The sequence below is a fragment of the Panthera pardus genome, unplaced genomic scaffold, assembly GCF_024362965.1.
Source record: "Panthera pardus isolate Hobbes unplaced genomic scaffold, ASM2436296v1 HiC_scaffold_27, whole genome shotgun sequence".
Lineage (NCBI taxonomy): Eukaryota > Metazoa > Chordata > Mammalia > Carnivora > Felidae > Panthera > Panthera pardus.
Window position 1 is genome coordinate 67,915,632 of NW_026526843.1, and position 22,638 is coordinate 67,938,269.

The 22,638-nt window shown below is 41.2% G+C and overlaps 1 protein-coding gene across 8 annotated transcripts in view; it reads right to left on the reverse strand.

The window, feature by feature from the left end:
* Positions 1 to 548: 548 nt before the first annotated feature.
* Positions 549 to 22,638, reverse strand: part of TAF1 (TATA-box binding protein associated factor 1) — an 82,050-nt gene continuing 59,960 nt past the window's right edge. For 3 of the 8 annotated variants that reach the window (XM_053891489.1, XM_053891488.1, XM_019428702.2), the window contains exons 33-39: positions 11,323 to 11,390; positions 10,867 to 10,983; positions 7,571 to 7,699; positions 6,617 to 6,718; positions 6,193 to 6,349; positions 4,956 to 5,133; positions 549 to 2,352 (exon numbers count right to left, since the gene is read on the reverse strand). In XM_053891489.1, coding sequence (XP_053747464.1) covers positions 2,133 to 2,352; positions 4,956 to 5,133; positions 6,193 to 6,349; positions 6,617 to 6,718; positions 7,571 to 7,699; positions 10,867 to 10,983; positions 11,323 to 11,390 — 971 coding nt within the window. In that variant the 3' untranslated portion in view covers positions 549 to 2,132. Of the gene's footprint in view, positions 2,353 to 4,955; positions 5,134 to 5,723; positions 6,080 to 6,192; positions 6,350 to 6,616; positions 6,719 to 7,570; positions 7,700 to 9,211; positions 9,421 to 10,866; positions 10,984 to 11,322; positions 11,391 to 18,381; positions 18,513 to 22,638 lie in introns of those variants that run through there. The other 5 variants (XM_019428706.2, XM_019428705.2, XM_053891490.1 and 2 more) reach the window with 4 other exon arrangements.

Sequence of the window (22,638 nt, forward strand, 5' to 3'; positions counted from 1 at the left end):
CTGCTCCCTTCTGTCTGGCAAACTCCTACCTACTCTTCATGATCCATCTCAAAGGTCTCCTCTGTGAAACCTTCCCATCCTTACTCCACAAGCAGAGTTGGAAACTCCTTCCTGTCACCACAGATCCTTGTTAAGTATTTATTGCAATGATCATGTCTTATTAAACTTATTTATTTACATGTCTGTGTCTCATTATAGACCTTAAGTTCCTTGCAATCAGAAACTAGACCTCACTTTTGTATCAGCATCAGACACACTGCTTGATAAAGACAGGGGGCTTGATAAATGTTGAGTGAACAAATGAATGAATACCATGTACCGCGCCCAATCTCCCAAACCAAAATTCTGTCATCTTCCATTCCTCTTCTTCTGCCTCTGAATGCCAACTGGTCATTAAGTCCTGTTGATTCTGCACCGCCTGCTCCCCTGAAGACCTCTCAAATTCATGCCCCTCCTCCCTATCTTAATGTCACGGCTCTACACTGGGCTCCATTTCCCCTTGCTTGAACGAGATTTGTCCCCCTCCAAACCACTCTCCACACTATTGCTGGATTTTTTTAAACTTTATTAGAAAAATAGTACATACTCATAAAAAAATTTTAGGCAATCCAGAAATAAAAGCACAATACCTTCCCAGTATACATAAAGCTATATTGCCCCCTCCCCTCCAATCCCAATACCCGGAGGTTATCACTGTGAACAGTTTAGCATACCTCCTTTCAAACCTTTTCCTTTGCATATACAAGTATATACACACACATAAATACACACGTGGTTTGGGCTTTTACAAAAATGGGGTCACAATTGTCTGTTACATATGGTTCTTCAATTTCTTTCATCCAATGTACAGAAAATTTCTAAAACACAAATCTGATTCAATCATCCCACCAGAATTCATCATTTCCCATAATATATAAATCACACTTATTATCGTCAAGGATATGCTTCCTGCGTCTTTCAGGCTCATCTCTAGCCATTCCAGCATAAATCACCTCTCATCCTTTCTGGGACAAGGCAGGCACAATCAATCAATCTAGGAACACACTTTGCTATCTCTAGACTTCGGCCTTTTCACTTCATGTTACACTCTGCCTGGACTTTTCTTTATCTGGCAAGCTCCTACTGATTCTTCAACCATCAGCTTACAAATTACCTCTAGGAAGACTTCCCTGGTTTTTCCGAACATGATTACTCCTCTGTTTTCCCCTATACTTTGTGTCTAGCTTCTTAATTGCACTCATCGCAGAGCACTGTAAGGATTTATAAACATGCTTTGAATTCCACTCCCCCTCCCCCAACACGAAGGCGAGCTCTTCCGGCAAAAGCAACGTGTCGTCTTTACCTTTACATCTTAAGGATCTGACAGAGTTCTTGTCATGGAGGAGACGCTCAATAACAAATCTCTTGAGGATGTTATGATTCTGGGAACATTTACCTAATACCTACTATGCATAGGCCCATGTTCTAAGCATGAAAAGAAACAGAAGACATAGTCTTTGCCCTAAGGAACCCTTTCCCCTGGGGAGGAGGGGGACAGAACACATTCACAAGGCAACGGATCATTTCTGACATATAGGCCGTTTCAAAGATTGGTAGCCATTTGCCTCATCATATAATCGAATAAATAATAAAGCCACGGGCAGTCTGTCCGATAGGTTTATGTGTTTACTGGGGCGCAGAGCCCACCAGAACCCAATTCTCTGTCCCAGCAAGGGGGCTGTCACCCGTTCCAGCCTGCAAATTACAAAGCGGAGATGACAGCACGCTTGGCAAATTTTGAAGACACCAAGAGGACAGAAAGTTGTTATTCCTTTCATCATTTCTCCTCCTTCCTGAGGGAAAAGGGGTACCGAGAGCAGTAAGTAGAGCTAAAGGAGGGTGCTGGAAGCAGAAAAGATTGCTCTCCTTTTGTCAGTGGTAGGGGAGAAGGGGTTGCTTGGTTTTAAATCACAGTGTGGCACTGCCCCAAGAAGATCAGAAAAGGTGACTTATTATGATTTATTTACTATTTCTTAATAAATTAATCCAGTGATTTCAGGATCAGACACCATATAATCATAAACAAATCAGGGAAGGTGAACCGCCTAGGCTGGAGACCAGGAAAGGCTGACCAAGGAGGCCCAAAGGAAGCCTCATTCATCAGAGTCCAAGTCACTGTCCCCAGCAATGGAGTGGAAATCCTCACTGTCCTCCTCGTCCTCTGACAGGTGGACCTGGCTTAGTACACTCGGCCCAGAGCGCTGCTCTTCTTCCTCATCTTCTTCCTCCTCTGATACCTCATACCCACCGATGCTGCTGAAGCTTGTGTCTTGGGTGTTCGACTTGGGGTCAGGCTCCTCATAGCTCCCATAACTGAGAAGAGAAACATGTCATCTCTCAAGCTCGGGCACCATCCTCTAGATGACCAGTCCTGTTCTCGGTGCCACCGAGGGATCAGCCCATCTCACCTCCCCTGGACACTAAAATGACTCATTCTGGACTGTTCTACAGGTCCCCAAGAGGAAAACGATCCCGTTCAAAACATCGCCCTGCCAACTTCAATATACATTAAGAACCCGAAATAAAGCGCGCCCAAACACCACACTGCCAGCTTACGGGGCCATACATGTTCTCACAGCCTCATGGTTTCATGTACCATTTATAGCTTCACTCATCTGTGTTTCTAATTAGTCAACAGTGTTGAAGATTCTACTTCTTCAACAGATCTTCTCTCTGTCCCCTCCTTTCCACCTCTACTCTGCCTGCCTTAGCTTAGTCCCTTGTTTTCTCTGGCCTGCACCACTGAACTCAGTCTTCATGCCTCCAGTCCTGCTCTCCTCCAATGAATTCTTCACACTTCCGCCAGAGTGCTCTTTATTTTTTGTTTATTCTTAATTTTACTTTAAAAAAAAATCACACAAGCAATGCATGTTCACTGGTTTTAAAAAAGACAGAGTAAATACCAGAAAAAATGAGAAACAGTCATCAAGAACTCCACCACCCAGAGATAATCTACTAGGGTATATGACCTTCCAAATTTTTTTTCTGTGTACTTCACTTAGATGCTTAACCATTTTGTTACTTGACAAAATTGGAATACTCTACAAGGTCTTTTAGGAATCTGCTTTTTTCACTAGTGATTATAATGACCATCTTTCCACATCAATAAACATACATCTAGAGCATCATTTTGATAGCTGTATGGTGTTCTGCTATACGGCTGTAACAGGGTTTATGCAACAAGTCTCTCACCAGGCTATTTAAGCTGTCTCCAACTTTCCCACTATTAAAAACAGTGCTGTGATGAAACTCCTTGTACAAGTGTCTTGATGAAGGTGTTTTATTATTGCCATAGGATAACTTCCTAGACATGGAACGATGGGGGCCAAAGGGAATGCCCATTTTTTAAAGTTTTTGGTTTATAAGGATAAATTGCTATACCTCTCTCACACCCACCACGGTATGTTTTTCCTCACGTTCTTCCAACCCTGGGCATTATCACTCATTTTCATCTCTCAATCTTAGAGGCAAAATATTGCATTTCGTGGTTTCACTGACTTTCTCTGGTTCTTAGGAACATTATTTTTTTCACAGTTATGGGCCATTTGCATTTCTTTTGGGGTACAGAGCAATCGTTCCAAAATGTAGATCTGCTACTACCTCTCGTTCAGTGTCTGCCCCAAACTTTCAGACTCGTCATGATTTGATCCTTACCTACCTCTTTAAATCGGTTCCATCACATGGATCATGGATCAAAAGCTCCAGCCATGGAGCTGCCTGCATTCTCTAGAATTGTTTCATGCCTCCTATGTTGTTCTGGCTCTCTGAAGTGCCCTTTGCTTTCTTCTTCACCTAGCTAAATTCCTAGTCTGAGTTAGCTCAGTTTCCTCCTCTAAGTGGCTCCCCTTCCCCAATCCTACCCAAGTCCCAGAAAAACCCTGTGGTTACCTGTCACAGCACTTTCACGTCACACTACGATTGTCTATTTACCTGCTCTAAGTTTCCCAGTAGCCTGAACTCCTTGAAGGAAGGGACCGCATCTTACTTGCTCTTTAAGTTGTGATATAAATATTTGCTTAATGAGTCAATAAAGACCCTAACTGCTTGTTGCATACCTCTGGCTAGATGTATCTGACGTGTCTTAAATCTAACGTATCCAAAGACAAATTCATTTTCTCCTCCTTTCCCACCTCATCTAATACCTGTTCTTCCTCTTTCCTAGCTCAGTGACATTCCCATTCATGAAATATCTTACTTCCCTACCTCCTGAATGCAACTGATCTATCCTCTCAACAGCTCTTGTATGTCCCTTCCTTTCCCCCACGCTTCTAACACATCCCAGTTGAAATCCTTACCATTTCCCTAGAGTTATTTAACACAAAAACCTTCCCTTTCCTTGAAGTGATGATCCCCATTACCCAAACTCCAAATGTCTCAACATGCCATTTAAGGTCCTCTGCAATATAATCCCCTGCTACTTCTGGAGCCAACAACCTCCCAACAACCTCCCTTTACTCGAGAACATCCTTCTTCTATTTCAGTGAGCCTCTGAACATACTGTCCAGTCTCTAAGGATTTCCTCACCTGCTGCCACTTTTCTACTTAATAGACACCTATTCAGCCTGTCAGGTCCAGTTCAAATGTTCCCTCACCTGCAAAACGTTCCGTGATCACTCCAAGCAGAGTGAGGTACTCCCTCCTCAGTGGTGACTTGGCACTTTGTACTTAACTTATGCTATAGCACTTAGCACATTATATCCAATGATTTTGTTTGCATCAGCTTCCTCCACTAGACTGTGAGGTCCTCAAGGGCAGGATATGGCTTGCTCCTCTGTGTATCCTCAAGGGGCTAGCACAGTGTCTGGCTCTAGGTGCTCAGGAAATCTCTGCTGGATGAAACTAATCTGATGCTGGGCCCTCTGACATCAGAGCTGGGCACTGATGCCACAGCCCTGTAGCACATTGCTGCCAATTACCTGATGTTGCTATCCTCCAAACCATGAGAAGCCTCCCCACCGTCTCCGTCATAGGACATCATGCTTTCTTCATTTTCCATGCCCATCCTTGTGTTCTCCTGAAGCATGCGGGGCTGTTTGGGTCTTATCCCACCAGACCCCACATCAGAGTCACTTCCGCTTTCACTCAGCTGGATAGCTGTGAAAAGAAGGAGGGCCTGAGATAAGCTTGACAGAATTAACATCTTTGGCTTGGTCTTCCAAAACTAGTTACGGCCATATATCCACACAGGCACTGTGGATCCCTCACCTCGGAGTGCCTAGGGACAATATCGGCAAGACCGTAGTTTGGAAACAGGACCCAAATAACCACTTCCTTTTCTCATTGCAGTCCAATCTTGGTTATTTTTCCCCCATCATCTCCTACACTTTTTCTCTGCCACTGCCAGTAATTGACAAAATAAACCAAGAGGGATTTTTTTTTTAATTGAAGTATAATTGACATACAATGTTGTATTGGTTTTGGGTGTACAACACAGTGATTTGACAATATACATTACACTATGCTTACCACAGTGTAGCTGCCATCCGTCAACATGTAATACTATTACAGTATCACTGACTAATTCCCTATGCTGTGCCTTTTATTCCTGTGACTTATTCATTTCATAACTGGAAGACTGTACCTCCCACTCCTCTTCACCCATTTTCCCTGCCCCTCACCCTGCTGCGCTGCGGCAGCCATCGGTTTGTTCTCTGTACTTATGAGTCTGTTTCAGCTCTTTTTGGTTTGTTTTGTTTCGTTTCTTAAATTGCACATGAGTGATCATATGGTATTTTGTCTTTCTCTGACTTATTTTACTTAGCATAGTACCTTCTAGGTCCATCCATGTTGTCGCAAATGGCAAGATCTCATTCTTTCTTTTGGTTGAGTAAAGCGGGGTCTTTCTTATTTTCCTTCCCTGTTACGAATATAATACTTCTTTCCCATCTTCGTCAAGTATTCAACTCACAGATGTTACTCAGGCATTGCCTTTCCCACTGTCGTCTTTTTCACTCTCTAGGTTATATCTCTTCACCTCCTCTAAGGCTAATGAATGTAATCCTACAAGTGAGTGCTCAGTCCTCTGAGTCTAGTAATGGGACTGCAAGAAAAGAGCAGCTTCTGGTAAGAGCGTATGTGGCTGGGAGTTTCCTCTCCAGTCCTCAGGGTGCTACGGTGAGCTACCCGGAACAGAAACCAAGGAACACGACTTACCGGAGAAAGGATTATCTCCTTCTTCGTCACTGCCGGCATCTTCCTCATCATCTTCTCCTTCAGACATAAGCAAATCCTCATACAGGACACTGGCTTGAGGCTGCTGCACAGTTCCTTCCTCTTCATCTGCGAGATCACCATCTGCATCTTCACCTTCCTGAACAAGACCAGTTGGGGTCAAAGTCCCATCAAGGGACCGAGTGAGAGACCACAAGCCACCACCAGCACCACCCTTGCTGCCTCACAAGAAGTTAAGTAATTGTGGTGGATAGATTGGTTTAGCTGATTCCAAGGATTAAAGTCGGATTGGGCCTCACTATGGAGACTCTCTGGTATCACCCTGGGATTTGCCTGCCCTGTACTAGTGGGGCTCCTATCATATAAGGGCATAATGTAACCATAAGCTTTCTGTAAGCATACTCACTGGGGCTGGAGTCTTAGGTTTCCCATCCTCCTCCTCATCATCATACCCTTCAATATCTACATCAGAGTCTTCCTCGCCCAGCCTACCTCGGCCCTGGCGCATCTGAGTAAGGAACACAAATAGCACATCATTGAGGGACGTGCCTGTAGGAGGAGTTAACCAAAGGCTCTCACCCAGGACGGATGCTCCTCCCTGATATCCCAGCCAACCGCACAGCTAGTGGGGGCTGTTTACACAGCTCAAGGCATGTGTGCTTCGTCCCATTCATTCTTTGGAAATCACTGGTAGAGTTAAAACAACAACAACAACAACAACAACAACAACAGACTCAAAGAATAGGAAGGTCCTTGGTCTACTCTTGCTGTATCATCACAAGGAGACTCTTCCTTCCTAACTGAAGCTTTCCTCAGCTTCTGTCAGATTCTCTGGGACAGAAAAACTGTCCTGGGTTTTGTACTCTCCAGTGGAACAAATCTCCTGACTGAGGTCAGCTGATACAGCCGGTAAGATTTTTGGCTTCAGAAGAGGAGTATCTTCTGACACCTCTAGAACAGGCCAATCTCTCAAATTTAATTGAATTTCATAAATAATTTTAATTTAGATTTAGCATACATACAGTACAGTAGCAGGGCCAATTATTTTGAACTCTGTCTCTGAATGCAGTTAGTTGGTCTTTCTAGTCACCTGTGAGGTTGCTCTGATGCCTCATACACTTTTCATACTTGTGCCTTCCCTGAAGTTCTGTTGTGCCTGACTCTGCCCGTGGGGGCAGAGAGAAGACAACGCAAGTCATGTGACCTGCCACCAGCCTGCCTTGAAATCACATTGGTAAGGCTTCATTCTTAGGGCCAAAAGGGCCTAATCATCCATGATACATGTCATATATCACCACCATTCTCCCACTCCCCACCAAAGCATATCACCAATGTCATGAAGAGAAAAAGAACATCCTACCTGTGTCACCTGCTTTTCTGGAGTGGCAGCAGCGGGAATGTCCAGGACAGACATATTACTCTCATCTTGAAACACAGAGGCATCCCGAGACATACTGAGGGATGTGTTGGTGTCATACAAATCAGGAGGCTGTGGCACAAATGTACAACTTAGCTTCTATTTAGGAAAAGGGAGTAAGAAATACAGAACTCCCCTTTAGAGCATTCACTGCAGAAGAAGGTCATGCAGAGCAATCCATTTAAAGAGAAAATAGTTTGACACAGCTTTGTGCACAGGTTTTTGGGAATCTTTCAAATGCTGCTCATTCTAGCAGAGAAGCATCTGATGTATATGATCTGAAGCCTGAAGTGGAAAAGCATCAAAGCTATGGGGCAATTCTATGTCCTGACAGCCTTTCTGCTCAATAACCTAGTGTCTTCTAAGCCTTGCCTTATTGTTTTCAGACCTGGGGCTTCGTACCTGTTCAATTTTGACTGGCTTAGAGACATCTAACAGGAAATGGGATAAAGGAATTGCAATTCCAACAAGAGCATGTAGTGGGTTAATCGTTTATGAGCTCATCAGAGGATGATGCTATGAGGCAAAATGGTGTGGTGAAAAAACGTGGGCTTTGGAACAAAACATCCTGGGTTTGAGTCCTGGCTCCACCACCTGCTAGGTGAGTAACTTCAAGAGATTATTTAATCACTCTAAGCCTTGGTTTCCTCAATTATAAAACATGGGTGATAATGTCTGCCTCCTAAGGTTGTTGGGAGAATGAAGAGGTATGTGTAAGCTCCTTACCCCATGCCTGGTATTCAATAAATTATAGATCCCTTCCCTCTTCCCTGTCCTGGAGAGAACAGGGATTTAGCAAATGGACTTTTCAGTGACAGGAGGGCAGGAGGAACTGACAGACAACAGGCTGGAGAAGTAAGAAAGAGTTCTCTAAAAATCTGGCGAAGGGCAGAAATATTACGCGGCTGTTTAAAAATCACATTTTCAAAAACTATTCTCTCTCTGCCCCTCCCCTGCTTGCTCTCACAGTCTCTCTCAAAAATAAATATTAAAAAACTTTAAAATAAAGTGTGTCTATATACACTTGTGTGCACATGCACACACACACACACATATCACACTGCAGATTTGAAGGAAACAAACCAACATGTTCACAGCAATTGGTTCTTTCTGAATGGTGGACTTAACTCTAGGTAATTTATTTCTCCTTTATTATTTCCAAATGAACATGTTGCGTTTAACAAAAACCCCACATTGGTGTTACTTTGTGGGTTTTCTTTTTTTTAAAGCAAACAAGCAAGGCTGATTGAAGAGGGTTTTGGAGAAAGAGAGGCAAAACGGAATTGAAAGCATTCAGAGCAGATAAACTCGTGGCTGAACAGAAGAGAAGATCAGGGAATGAGGGGCTAGTGGGAAACTGCAAAGTGAGCAATTTTAGATAGTGTTAAGCAGAATGTGCGATGCAACACGAGAGCAGTAGAAACAGCTGAGTGAAAATACAGTCTTGACTACCACCATTTAAGGCCGGAAGTAACGTATGATTACTGTTATGTTTCTATACAACCAGAATTACAACAGGTTAAACTTACACAAACACGCTTTCGTAACATTTGGGTTTGAAAGTCGTGATGAATAAGGACAATTACTCAGACTCATCTTCCTCAGGGAAAGGGAAAACGCACCGGGCTTACATTTCAAGATGTGTATATGAGTGAAGGCAATGGCGAGAGGGCGACTTGGGAGTGATGAAGAGGCACCATCTACGCCCTACTCTTCATGGGAGCCCCTGTGACTGGCCTGGGCAACAGCTCCAGCTCAGGAGGGAGAACAGTGGCCAGGCTCTCCTCATCCACCTGAGGCCATGTGGGAGCAGGAGGAAAAGAAAGGAAGATAACTTTTGGGTCTAAGGGTTTGATTCACAGAGGACTAGGTTTCCACTGTCACAGACTAGAGCAAACCGCGTGCCACTCCGTGGCTACACTCTTCTGAGGAATGACGGCCAAAACCCAGGCTTTAACTTACCAGAAAGGGCCTTGCAGGAGCTGTGGGCCTATTAGCAAAAAGGGCCTTCCTGGGCAACATCACTCATCCAAGCCCCCCAGCCCCAATCTGCCCACATACTCCAAGAGCCTTCCCTTGTTCTGGGCCTGGAAGAAGTATCTTAGGGCTCTTTATACTTGGCCCCTCAGCCACCTAGGTTTTGGGGTGAAAGAGAGTAAAAGACAGAGAGGGAGGGTGCACGAATGAGATACAAACAGCAAGAGTCCAACACAGAGCACACAGGTGGCAGTATCAGTTCAGAGTAGAATGAAAAAAAGTTTTCCGGTGGGAACAGGGAGGATTTTGCATTAAAATATTTGGCTAAATTTGAAAGGGCTCCTCAGAACTTTGTAGACAGTTGTCATACAGACAAGGAAGCATTTACTGAATGTCTACTACGTGCCAGGCAAATTAACTCATTTGATGTTTATAATCATCTCAGAAAGTACATTTTAGAGAAGTGAAGACAGAGTTAAAGGGCTTAACTCCCCAAGTTCACAAAGCTAGGTAATAGCAGAATTAAGATTCAAACCCAGGCATGTTTCATCGCCAAAATTCATGTACTTCCCACTTTACCACAGTGCCTTCAATACAGAAACCAAGCACCAGCCATATTCTGATAAGTCCTATTCTTGAAATCTGGAAACATACTCTCTCTTATGTCCAAAATTTTCAATATATTCAACACAAAGACTATGAATTTCTTATTAATCTTGCTCCCTACTCTTTTGACATGTAACTTTAAAAAAGTTATAAATGTTACCAGTCTTCATTTATAAGGAAAAGGAGTCAATCCAGGAAAATGGGTGACGTCTGAGCTACACTGAGATACCTCAGAGGGAATGAGTCATCAGGCCTATAAGGCACAGGAACAACGTGGCCAATGTCTGTAACTGAGAATTCTATACTTTAGGGAAGTCTTCGAGCCCCATTTCATGGGCAAGGGAACTCCAGAGACTCCAGAAGACACGTTTGGCCATGGCAGTCAGGAATCTGGTATTTGTGAACACTGCCTAAACAACTAAGGCCCCACCCCACTCATTCATCCCACACCTGCTTCTTCTGGATTCAACAAGGCCACCAAGACCCATGGCCCTCACTCACCTTAGCCTTTGAGAAGACAAGAAAGCACACGAAAGGCATATGAAGAGGAAGGACAGAGAAGAAGGGTATCTCAGTAAATGTATCTGTTAACATGCTCCCAATTTCCCAAACTAATAAGCAAACTATAAGAGGCAGTTCTTAGTCTTCAAACTCACCTGAGGTGTGTAAGGCCCTGGAGTCATGGGGTCCAAGCTTTCTAATTCTGCTTCCTCCAAAGCAGCTTCCTTAGCTGTACATATATCCTTCTCGAGTTGAGTCAAATGCTCATCATACTGAGAAATAAAGAATATTAGTGAATTCATTGAACATGTGTCTTAGGCACTGGGGATATAAAAGTAAACAAAGCAGACAAAAATCCTTGTCTTCATGGACCTTATTTCCAGTGGCAGGTCACATACGATAATTACAGTAAATCATTACATAGTTTGTTAAGAACATTTAGTGCTAGTCAGGAAAATAAAGCAGGAAAGGAAATAAGGGATGAGGGGTGAGGTTGGGGGGGCAGGAGGTTACATTTGAAAATCAGATAGGCAGGGAAGGCCTCCTCACCCAAGGGAACAAAGAGATTCCAGGATGCTACATCCCAAGGGGACCCCCTCCCTACCACGTACCTCAGTCAGTGTCTGGTAACAGACATTCACAATTTCCTGGGCAGTCTTAGTATACTGACTTTCGGGCCCTACAAAAGAAAGGAAAATGCCATGACCTTTGCAGACTTCAGTTCCAGAAATTTATTTCTGGCACTGGCAGTAGTGTCCCATGGTATCCTAGCCTCAAATCATGCTTCGGCTTTAACTTGGACTCTTGCTCTAATTTTGGAGGTGGAAAATTTCAAATCCATACCAAAACGGAGACACTAATATGATGAACTTTCATGTACCCATTACCCAGCTTCAATGATTACCAATACAGGGTTAGTTTCATTTCATTTAAACCTCAACGTTTACACTCCTCCCAAATTATTCTGAAGCACATTCCAGTATCATTTCTGAAGCAAATTCCAGTATCATTTCATTTATTTCATCCACAAATTGTTTTAGTACATGTCTTTGAGGACTCTTCTTTTTTTAAAAGGTCCTATCTATCTATCTATCTATCTATCTATCTATCTATGGAGAGAGTATGCGTGCGCAGGAGAGGGGCAGAGGGAGAGAGGGAGAAGGAAAGTGAAGGAGAGAGAATCTCAAGCAGGCTCCATGTGCAGCACAGAGCCAGAGGTGGGGCTCAATCACATGACTCTGAAATCATGACCTGAGCTGAAATCAAGTCAGATGCTTAACCAACTGAGCCACGCAGGCATCCTTTTGAGGACTCTTCTAAAATATACTCCATATGATATTACAGTGGTAGATATGTATCATTATACATTTGTCAAAACTCACAGAATGTACACCTAGAATGAACCCTAATGTAAACTATGGGCTTTGGGTGATTATAATGTGCCAATGTAGGTTCAGCAAATGTAACAAACATACCACTTTGGTAGGGGATGTTGATGATGGGAGAGCCTATGCATATGTGGAGGTAGGGGGTATATGGGAACTCTGTACCTCCCACTCGATTTTTCTCTGAACTGCTCTAAAAAATTGAATCTATATTTATAAAAAAAACAAACCAACTATATTACATCTGAAATAACTCACAATAATTCTTTAATATTATTAAATACCCAGTCAATATTTAAATTCCCCAATTGTTTCATAAAGGTTCTTTTACATTTGATTTCTTTGAATCAAAATCCAAATAAAGTCCACGCATTGCTTCGAGACACTTTTACCAGTTTGGTGATTCTTTTTTTTTTTTTTTTTTTAAGTTTATTTTATTTATTTTGAGAGAGAGAACGAGCAAGTGGGGGAGGAACAGAGAGAGAGAGAATCCCAAGCAGATTCTGCACTGTCAGCATGGAGTCCAACACGAGGCTCAAACCCACAAACCGTGAGATCATGACCTGAGCTAAAATCAAGAGTTGGACACTTAACTGACTGAGCCACCCAATTTGGTGATTCTTAACTAGACTATACAGTTCCCCCATGGCCTTTGTCATAGGTTGCAGACTGGTGGCTTGGAAGTCAATCCAGTTTTGTTTAGCCCACATAAAAAATCATTTCAGTTTGTGAAGACAGATTGAGCTATACACCTATAACATAAACACTTTTTTGTATGTAAATTATACTTCAATAAAAAGTTTAGAAAAATCGTACTTAGTTGACAATGTTTAATGAGCAAGAAATTTCATGTAAAACCCCAAATGTCTGGCTTCTCTTGAAGAATGAAAAGATGTGGCCACACAGAGCCATCATTCCCACAAAGCACCAATGGGCCAGGGCTGAGGAGCAGCTGCCCCTTTTAGATAAGGTGTGTGTTCTGCAGGTTACCAGCCCAGGTCTGCTTAACTCATTTATGCCTAGACCCTGAAGGCATCTGAGGTTTTAATCCTTAACTTTAATTATTCTTTAATATACTGTTCATTTACCCATTCATTCATTCTTAAAACATTTTTGAATACTTTCTATGTGCCAGACAGAAATGAGGACGATACAGACCATACCCTCGAGAAACTTAAAGTCTAGTACAGTAAGATAGAATATAAACAAATAGGGCAGGGGCGCCTGGGTGGCTCAGTCGGTTGAGTGTCCGACTTTGGCTCAGGTCATGATCTCATGGTTCGTGAGTTCGAGTCCCGCATCGGGCTCTGTGCTGACAGCTCGGAGCCTGGAATCTGCTTTGGATTCTGTGTCTCCCTCTCTCTCTGCCCCATCCCCACTCATGCTCTCTCTCGGTCTTAAAAATAAATAAAACATTAAAAAATTTTTTTAAACAAATAGGGCAACAGAATGAAGTGAAAAAATTCATACAGGGTTTAGTAGAGGCACAGAGGAGGAAGTGGCCAATTCTGGGAAGTGAGAGGGGAAAAAGGAATTAGGAAAGGCTTCACAGGGTAGGTGATCCCTGAATTAAACCTAGTATTTATTAGGATGCAAAGGCTAAAAAATACACCATATGTATATGTGCAACTCTCATGCCAGACCTACTCTGATTATTATAAGCTATTATATGAACAAAGAAGTCTCTTTCAGTTAAAATCTCAGGCCATGTGTTCTTTCAAAGATGTATTCTTTCAAAGTTGTATCCTTACACAAGCTGACTGTGCCAAACAAAAATAAACTAGAAAGAAAACAAAGTCCTCCATCAAGATATTTAGGACACACATACAGCCAGCCAGAGCTGGCTCACCATCAAGGACAGTTTCAGTGATAAGCCCGCAGCTCAAATTTCCAGAGCTCTAATCTCCTACGGCCACCAGTAGCCTGGTCCTCAAAATACTGAGGGAGACAGACTGCAAAAGTTCTCAGATAAGCTTGCTCTTGTTGATAGCAATACAGGATGCTCGAGTAAATAGGCTGCATACAGGCCACAGGCCTCCTTCTGCAAGCCAATGCAACAAGAACTGCTTATGGTACACTGACAACGCTACCTATGGGGACTTGCCTTGTAGTTACAATTCCAGCCTATACATGAAGAATACAGACCTTACATGACTTCAGTTTTGAAACCTAAACCTCAACTAACCTTTTAACACCTCAATGCTCTTCTTTAAAATACAGGAAAAATTAGGGGCGCCTGGGTGGCTCAGTTGGTTAAGCATCTGACTTCGGCTCAGGTCATGATCTTGCGGTTTGTAAGTTCAAGCCCCGCGTCGGGCTCTGTGCTGACAGCTCAGAGCCTGGAGCCTGCTTCAGATTCCATGTCTCCCCCTCTCTCTCTGCCCTCCCCTGCTCACACTCTGTCTCTCTATCAAAAATACACATTAAAAATATTTTGCAGATGGGACCTCTTCCTTCCCCATTTTCTTTGCAGCATATAACTAAAGAAATACCCACTAATAATAACCCCAAAATATATAAAAACACACACACTTATTTACATAGCTGATATACCTGTCCTTGTCCATGTGTTTGGATTGCTAGCTGTTTGTGTGCCTTCTCAGTTTTTAAGTCTGTGCTCTCAAGCATGACAAGGGGTTCAGCTATTTAACTCTATTACTCTACTAAATGCAAAATAGCTTTGAAGTATTTTTGATAAAAGATGGTGGTGGAGTTGGCAAACCATTTTTAACATGACCAAAAAAGGATAAAATATCTAATTTGCCCAAAGGAAATGAAAACACTAATTTGAAAAGATACATGCACCCCCATGTTTTTTGCACCATTATTTACAGCAGCCAAGATATGGAAGCAGTGCAAGTGTCATCAAGAGATGACTGGATAAAGATGTGGTGTACACACACACACACACACACACACACGTACACAATGCAGTATTATTCAGCCATTAAAAAGAATGAAACCTTGCCATTTGCAACAACACGGATGGAGCTAGAGGGTATAATGCTAAGTCAGACAGAGAAAGACAAATGCCATATGATTTCACTTATATATGGAATCTAAACCCCCCCCCAAAAAAAATGAACAAGCAAACAAAAAACAGACTCTTAAAATACAGAGAACGAACTGTTGGTTGCCAGAGGGGTGGTGGGTGTGAGCATGGGTGAAATAGGTGAAGGGTATTAAGAGGTACAAACTTCCAGTTCTAAAATAAGTCTCAGAGGTGAAAACGACAGCATAGGGAACATGGTCAATAATATTGCAATAGTGTTGTATGCTGACAGACGGCGACTATTGTCACCACTACTGTGTTCAGAATAGTGCGATGTATAGAATTGTCGAATCCCTATGGTGTACACCTGCAATTAATATAACACTGTATGTCAAGACACCTCAATAAATAAATAAATAAATGCATACCCACCCCAAAAGGATAAGACACCCAGATGTTTTCTTATCCCAGGAATTCTTTTTTTTTTTTCAACGTTTTTTATTTATTTTTGGGACAGAGAGAGACACAGCATGAGCAGGGGAGGGGCAGAGAGAGAGGGAGACACAGAATCGGAAACAGGCTCCAGGCTCCGAGCCATCAGCCCAGAGCCTGACGCGGGGCTCGAACTCACGGACTCACGGACCGCAAGATCGTGACCTGGCTGAAGTCGGACGCTTAACCGACTGCGCCACCCAGGCGCCCCTTTTTTTTTTTTTTTTCAACGTTTTTTATTTATTTTTGGGACAGAGAGAGACACAGCATGAGCGGGGGAGGGGTTCTTATCCCAGGAATTCTTGAATGGGGTGGTAATGAGATAAAGAGATCCATGAATGTACAGAAACTAAACAAAATTCTATATGTAATATACAGTTTTCTGGGTGGAAGATCCATGGTTTTTCATCAGACTCTCAAAAGGGTCTATAACCACACCATTTCCATAAAGCTAAAAATACTGCTCTCTATTCTGCAGCAGTCAGGAACTTACTAGAAGTAAGATGGTCAACAGTAGGCTTCACAGATTAGGAAGAAAAGAGGAGTCCAGCAAAGAGACATATAAACTAACAGGGTCTCTGTGGGAATAATAAAGGTGCTGGAGCTATCGTAGGGGGAAAAGGAGTAAGTGGAAAGTGAATTCAATTTCATAGTCCCTAAAGGGTCACAATACAGAAAAACAGAACTAATTTTTTAACGAGTGATTCCCAAAACAACACAAAAATGAATGAAAGATAAGGTCATCTATGAATTATCACTGTGCCCTACAGGAGAAGAAGCTACCCGTTTATAAAAAGAAATGTTTGGGGTGCCTGGGTGGCTCAGTCGGTTAAGCGTCCGACTTCGGCTCAGGTCACGATCTCGCGGTCCGTGAGTTTGAGCCCCGCGTCAGGCTCTGGGCAGATGGCTCAGAGCCTGGAGCCTGTTTCCGATTCTGTGTCTCCCTCTCTCTCTGCCCCTCCCCCGTTCATGCTCTGTCTCTCTCTGTCTCAAAAATAAATAAACGTTAAAAAAAAATTTAAAAAAAAAAAAAAAAAAAAGAAATGTTTTTCCAAATATACTTTGCTTCTCTCTCTCCTTAGAGCAGTGTAATTGCAAATGTCTTGTCAAGGAAATAAATCTATACTTGGCCTTATTTCAAATAAGGATTGGCAGTAACCTACAGAATCATATAGAATTCAAATCCAAATGTCCTTAAGTAGTGGTAATTCTAATGACAGCTCAGGAAAGCGGATTTTCCACCCAAATCAAGAAAATTCTTTTTGTCATTTCTAAGTTAATTGACCTCTGCAGAGATGTGAGAAGAAAGCTGCAAGCTTCACGGTTCTGGTGAGAGAGGGAAAACAAGTATTATTGCTTCCTGAAAGGTTTCAGTGAAAATACCAGTCAAGTTGGTGAGCAGTCCTGCTCAACCAAGGAGAAAAGGATGTTTGTGATCACTCTCAAGCTCACATATCCTTTGAGAATCTTTCTGTCAATACCCAAAATAACCTTCCTCCTAAGAAAATGAGTACTCTACCAAAACAAGCCTAAAGTATTATCTGACAGTGAACAGTGCAGGGGGATACACACGTGTTCCAATGTGAATCATTAAAATTAAAAAATCAAATCAAATCCTAGTAGCAGTAGAAAGCTCCCTTAAAAAAAAAATCAGTGCCAGATTTAAAAAGAGAAGAAATCCATATAGCTAATTCCTAAAGAAACTATGCAATGGTCCACAGATCCCAAAGAAACTGAGCTTGAACTCTCTCAATTCTTAGATATTTATCACAAACTAGGTCCAGAAAAGGTAAAAAGAGAAGTAAATCTAATCTTCGAGACTGTAGCTAGGCTCTTTACATTATGTAGAATGTGGATCAAATGCAAATTAAGATGTTTAGTTTCCAAGATAAGAGGTCTGATCTCTCAAACTGGAGTAACAGAACCTCACTCAGAATCTGGACCAGAAATTCAAGAAGCCAGAAACTATCCAGAGGGGAACTGGGGTAATAAATCTCACTGGACAAAGGTATGATTTACATTCAGGACTATCTGATGAAAAGCCCTAAAGAACCTGAAAATGCTTCTTTCTTTCCTAAATGAACCACTATTCCATTCGGCAACTTAAAAAAATACATACGGGGCGCCTGGGTGGCTCAGTCGGTTAAGCATCTGACTTCGGCTCAGGTTATGATCTCACCGTTCTCGAGTTTGAGCTCCGCGTTGGGCCCTGTGCGGACAGCTCAGAACCTGGAGCTTGTTTCAGATTCTGTGTCTCCCTCTCTCTCTCTGTTCCTTCCCCACTTGCACTCTGTCTCTCTCTCTCTCTCTCAAAAATAAATACACATTAAAATAAAAAAAAAATACATATAACAGTCTTGGCTGAACAGTCACATCATATCTCTACAGCCATTGGAAAAAATAACCACATAATGACTTTAAAACACCTTTTCCTGTAGAGTACAATTCATAACAGGCCTTAACTCTGCATTTTTAAGCCAAGTACAGTGCCAGGTTCTGGTGATATAAAGATAAAAATTAAAAAACAAAACAGAACAAACTAACAAAAACAAGACAGGTCCTTGACCTTGATGCCTTTCAGCGCCTCATGAAGATTATACACTCACAATTTCAATGATGGAGAAAGTAATAAGGGACTGTAGAGGAAGTAGCAATGTGTCAGAGAATGAAGCAGTGTTAAAGAAGACTTCATGAAAATTGTTCTCTTCAAGTCAACAGTGATGTGCTAACTGCCAAATCTGGTGAACATTTTTCATACTTGACCTTGGAAGCCCTGTGTTGTGTTTGCAGCCGATACTTACTTCTTCCTTAAAACTCTAATCCCATGGCTTCTGAAGCACCACTCTCCTTTCTTGGTACTGCAGCTCCACCTCTGGCCATTCGTTCACGCAACAGATATTTACTGAGTCTCTACTATGTGCCAAACGTTACCCTAAGCACCAGGGATAAAAGACAGACATGGTTCCTGTCTACACGTAGCTTACAGCAATCACTTATTAGATTTAGACCACTAAGTCTACCTGTGGCCATTTTTCTTTCTGTACTTTTGGCCCAACTCTACATGATATCAACTACAATAGCTTATAAAGAATAAACATGGAGGAAGTTAACACTGATTTGTATCCCTCATGTTCAGGTTTTGTTTGGTTTCTCCTGGCACCACAGAGGTGCCCTGAAAATACATTACACAAACTCCAGAGCTGAAAGAAAGCCTGTTTTTCTCTTGAGTCTCCTTTTTCTTTTAGTAAGTAATAATCTTTACTTTCTCCTATGATATTTTTTAAATATGGACTTTGTTGTAGCCTTAATATATTCTGGTACATATTTGCTTATTGGCATATTATACCATCTTACTCATCACAAGCACAAGACTTCAGGGAGACGCTGCCTTATACCAGATTGCTATCTATCTATCTACTAGCTCAATACAGTACACAAGAGGGCTAGCAAGTTATAGACATCGTATATTTCCTATCAAATTTTAAGTAGAAATTGAATTCCTGAACAAAGCAGTATTCTCATAGAAATGAAAATTCAAACGGCAGCGACCACTGGACAATCTCCCTTTCCCTTCAGCCACAGCATATTTTTTTTAGAGTAGAAATTCAATTTCAGTATCTTTTGCAGAAACATTCATAATGACATTCATTTAGCTCTTTTTTCTTTAATTTTTTACTAAAAAATTTTTTTAACATTTATTCATTTTTGAGAGAGAGAGAGAGAGAGCCAGAGCGTGAGCGGGGGAGGGGCAGAGAGAGAGGGAGACACAGAACCTGAAGCAGGCTCCAGGCTCCGAGTTGTTAGCACAGAGCCCCATGCAGGGCCCGAACCCACAAACCGTGAGATCGTGACCTGAGCCGAAATCAGACGCTCAACCGACTGAGCCATGCAGGCACCCCTTTTTTCCTTTAAATTTTTAAATGTTTATTCATTTTTTGAGAGAGAGAGAAAGAGACAGAGTGCAAGTAGGGGAGGGGCAGCGAGAGAGGGAGACCCAGAATCCGAAGCAGACTCCAAGCTCTGTCTGCGCTGTCAGCACAGAGCCTGACACAGGGTTTGAACCCATGAGCTGTGAGATCATGACCTGAGCCGAAGTCAGATGCTTAACCGACTGAGCCACCCAGGCACCCCTAGCTCTTTTTCCTTTGAGTCATATACAAATAGATTTCACTTAAACAAGATGACATACTTACCTGAATGAAAAATTGTCCATAACATACTATCAAGTGAAAAAATGAAACTGTAGAACAAAATGTAAATATGTGATTTCTTTTGTCAAAAAAGTATATTGGTATGTATAGAAAAAGGTCCAGGATGCTTCACATCAAATCTGGCAGTGGCCACTCTAGAGAATGGGATGGGGAAAAGGAGAAAGATGGGAAAATTTTTCCTTTTCACTTTTTATAATTCTGTATGGTTTGATTTTTTTGAGGAGCATGAAATTTTTTAAGATGGAAAAATTTCATTTCAGTTATATACTTGAATTTACAGAAATAATTTCATTGGTAAAGATTTTTAAACACTGATAATTCCGATGTTGTAGAAGTTGTAGGGAAACAGGCATTCTCCTTGCTGTTGTTTTTCACTATAAAGAGGTACAGCTTTTTAGAACACAATTTTAGAACATATATCAAAATTTCCTATAGAAATACTCCTATAAGTGCACAATATCAATGAAATATAAAAATAGTGAAAAGAGGTTTGCAAGCCAGCATTATACAAACACTTTAAATACCCAACGGGGGGGGATGGTTAAATAAATTGATACGTATATCTATGCTATGGGATACATTAAAAAGAATGAGAGAGATCTAATACGTATGAACAATAAGACAGGATCAATAACCATGTCAATTTTCCCCAAAACTGATCTCCAGGTTTACCTCAATTCTTACCAAAATCTTGGCAAGACTTCTCTGTATGTATATAAAGACTTCTCTAAAATATGAGTAAGAAGGCAAAAGAAAAATAAAATTTATAGAAAGAATAAAGGGAGAGGGGCGCCTGGGTGGCTCAGTCAGCTGAGCGTCAGCCTTTGGCTCAGGTCATGATCTCAGGGTTTGTGATTTGAGCCCCACATCAGGCTTGCTGCTGTCAGTGCAGAGCCCACTTCCGATCCTCTGTCCCCCTCTCACTGCCCCTCCACCACTTGAGCTCTCTCTCAAAAATAATTTTTATATTCAATATTCATTTATTATAAAAATATAAGCCCTTAATATATTATAAACATAAAGGAGATTATTGACTTTATGCAAGGTAGTTAGCTAATATAAACATAGAACAAACTAATAAATCATGAAGCCCAATGCTCTTTTAAATCAATAATGTTAGAACTATACCAACTATCACGTCCACACATTTTATTGCATTTTAGCTCTTAATATATGTGGTAAACAAACAAACAAAAAAGAATAAGCATTCTAGAAAATGAAAAGATGTAATTGTCATTATTCACTGATTTTAAGATGGTCAACACTGAAAATAAGTTTAAAACCCTAGAGAAAAGTATTAAAGTGGTAACACATCTCATTATTTTGGAAGTTATTTTCTTTAGGCAGTGTAATTTTAGAAAATTTAGGATTTGTAATAATAATACTATGAAATCTCAAATTTGTGCAAGAATTTCTTGGGTAAAATTGTACAAATCTGTTGAACACTGTTAAGAAAGAAAATATTCTACATAGAACATTTATAAATCGTAATACCCTACATCACAAAGTGACAGTCTTCACCAATATTTAAAATTCAACACAATTTCCAACAAAATCTATACCCTTTTGTTACACTGAGCTTGACAAGTTGTTTCTAAAATCTTGTTAGATTAGAAGAGGATGAAGAACTAAGAAATAAGAAAACAAGGCTGTATTGAAGAGAATGTTTAAAATAAATGAGAAGGAGAATTAAAATCAGGAGACAATGGTTAATCAAAATGGAAAAGAAAAGGGAGGGACAATGAATGTGAAGGTACAAGTGCAACTAGAAACAGAACAGAACAGGAGAGAAATGAGGAAATGAGCTGAACAGAATGAGCAGGAAAAGAAAAAGAAAGCAAGTGAGGGCAGTCAAAAACCTAAAGAAAATTGTGCAAATAAAAAAAAAGGCACAGGTGCAAAAAGGATTATGGAAAAAGTTAATCCTAACAAGAAATAGAAAATATATTAGGATATATGTCAAGAATGAGAAAGCATTAAATTAGGGATTTTAGGAAATCAAGAAAAAAGAAGTTTTCATTTAGAAGCATTGGTTTTCTAAGTAAGAAATTGCTACCAGAACAATTAGATAGGATTGTGGGGACCCAGCTGACTCTCAGAAGATTACTTTAACCTTAAGACATTTGAGATTCAACAGATGCAGGTGCAGGGAAAGCCTGCTAGGCGCTTCCCCTATGTCACTAAAAGTAGAAACTTCTGGGAATGACACTTACAAATTCCCTTCACTGGCAGCTTGAGAACAATGGAAAATACCACTCACACCTGCATAGACAATAATCATCACAAACTTTTCTTATCTTCTGTTTGTTCCCCTAGAAACCAATTTGTTCTTCCCATAGAAGCCCTTTCTTCCCCTTCCCATTTTTTTTTTTAGAAGTTAGGTGCATAAGCTCTTGATCTTAGCTATTCACGAGCTACACTTTTGTGAACTCCCACAGACACATGAATAAATTTGGGGTTTATCTCCCATTCAACTCTTTTGTCAGCTTGGGTTGCATGCCTCCATACCCAACATAAGGGGGTAGAGGAAAAGGATTTCCTCCCTAATAGGAATAACAAAAAGTCTTAAAACCTAGATATAAATTCACGTAACCTAAATATCAGAAAGCCCTTACAAGTGACAGAAATTTATTCACGGGATACAGGTGTGCTGTTTCGAAGGGACACATGCACCCCCATGTTTATAGCCACACTATCAACAATAGCCAAAGTATGGAAAGAGCCCAAATGTCCATCCATGGATGAATGGATAAAGAAGATGTGGTGTATATATATATATACATATACAATGGAGTAATACTTGGCAATCAAAAAGAATGAAATCTTGCCATTTGCAACTACATGGAT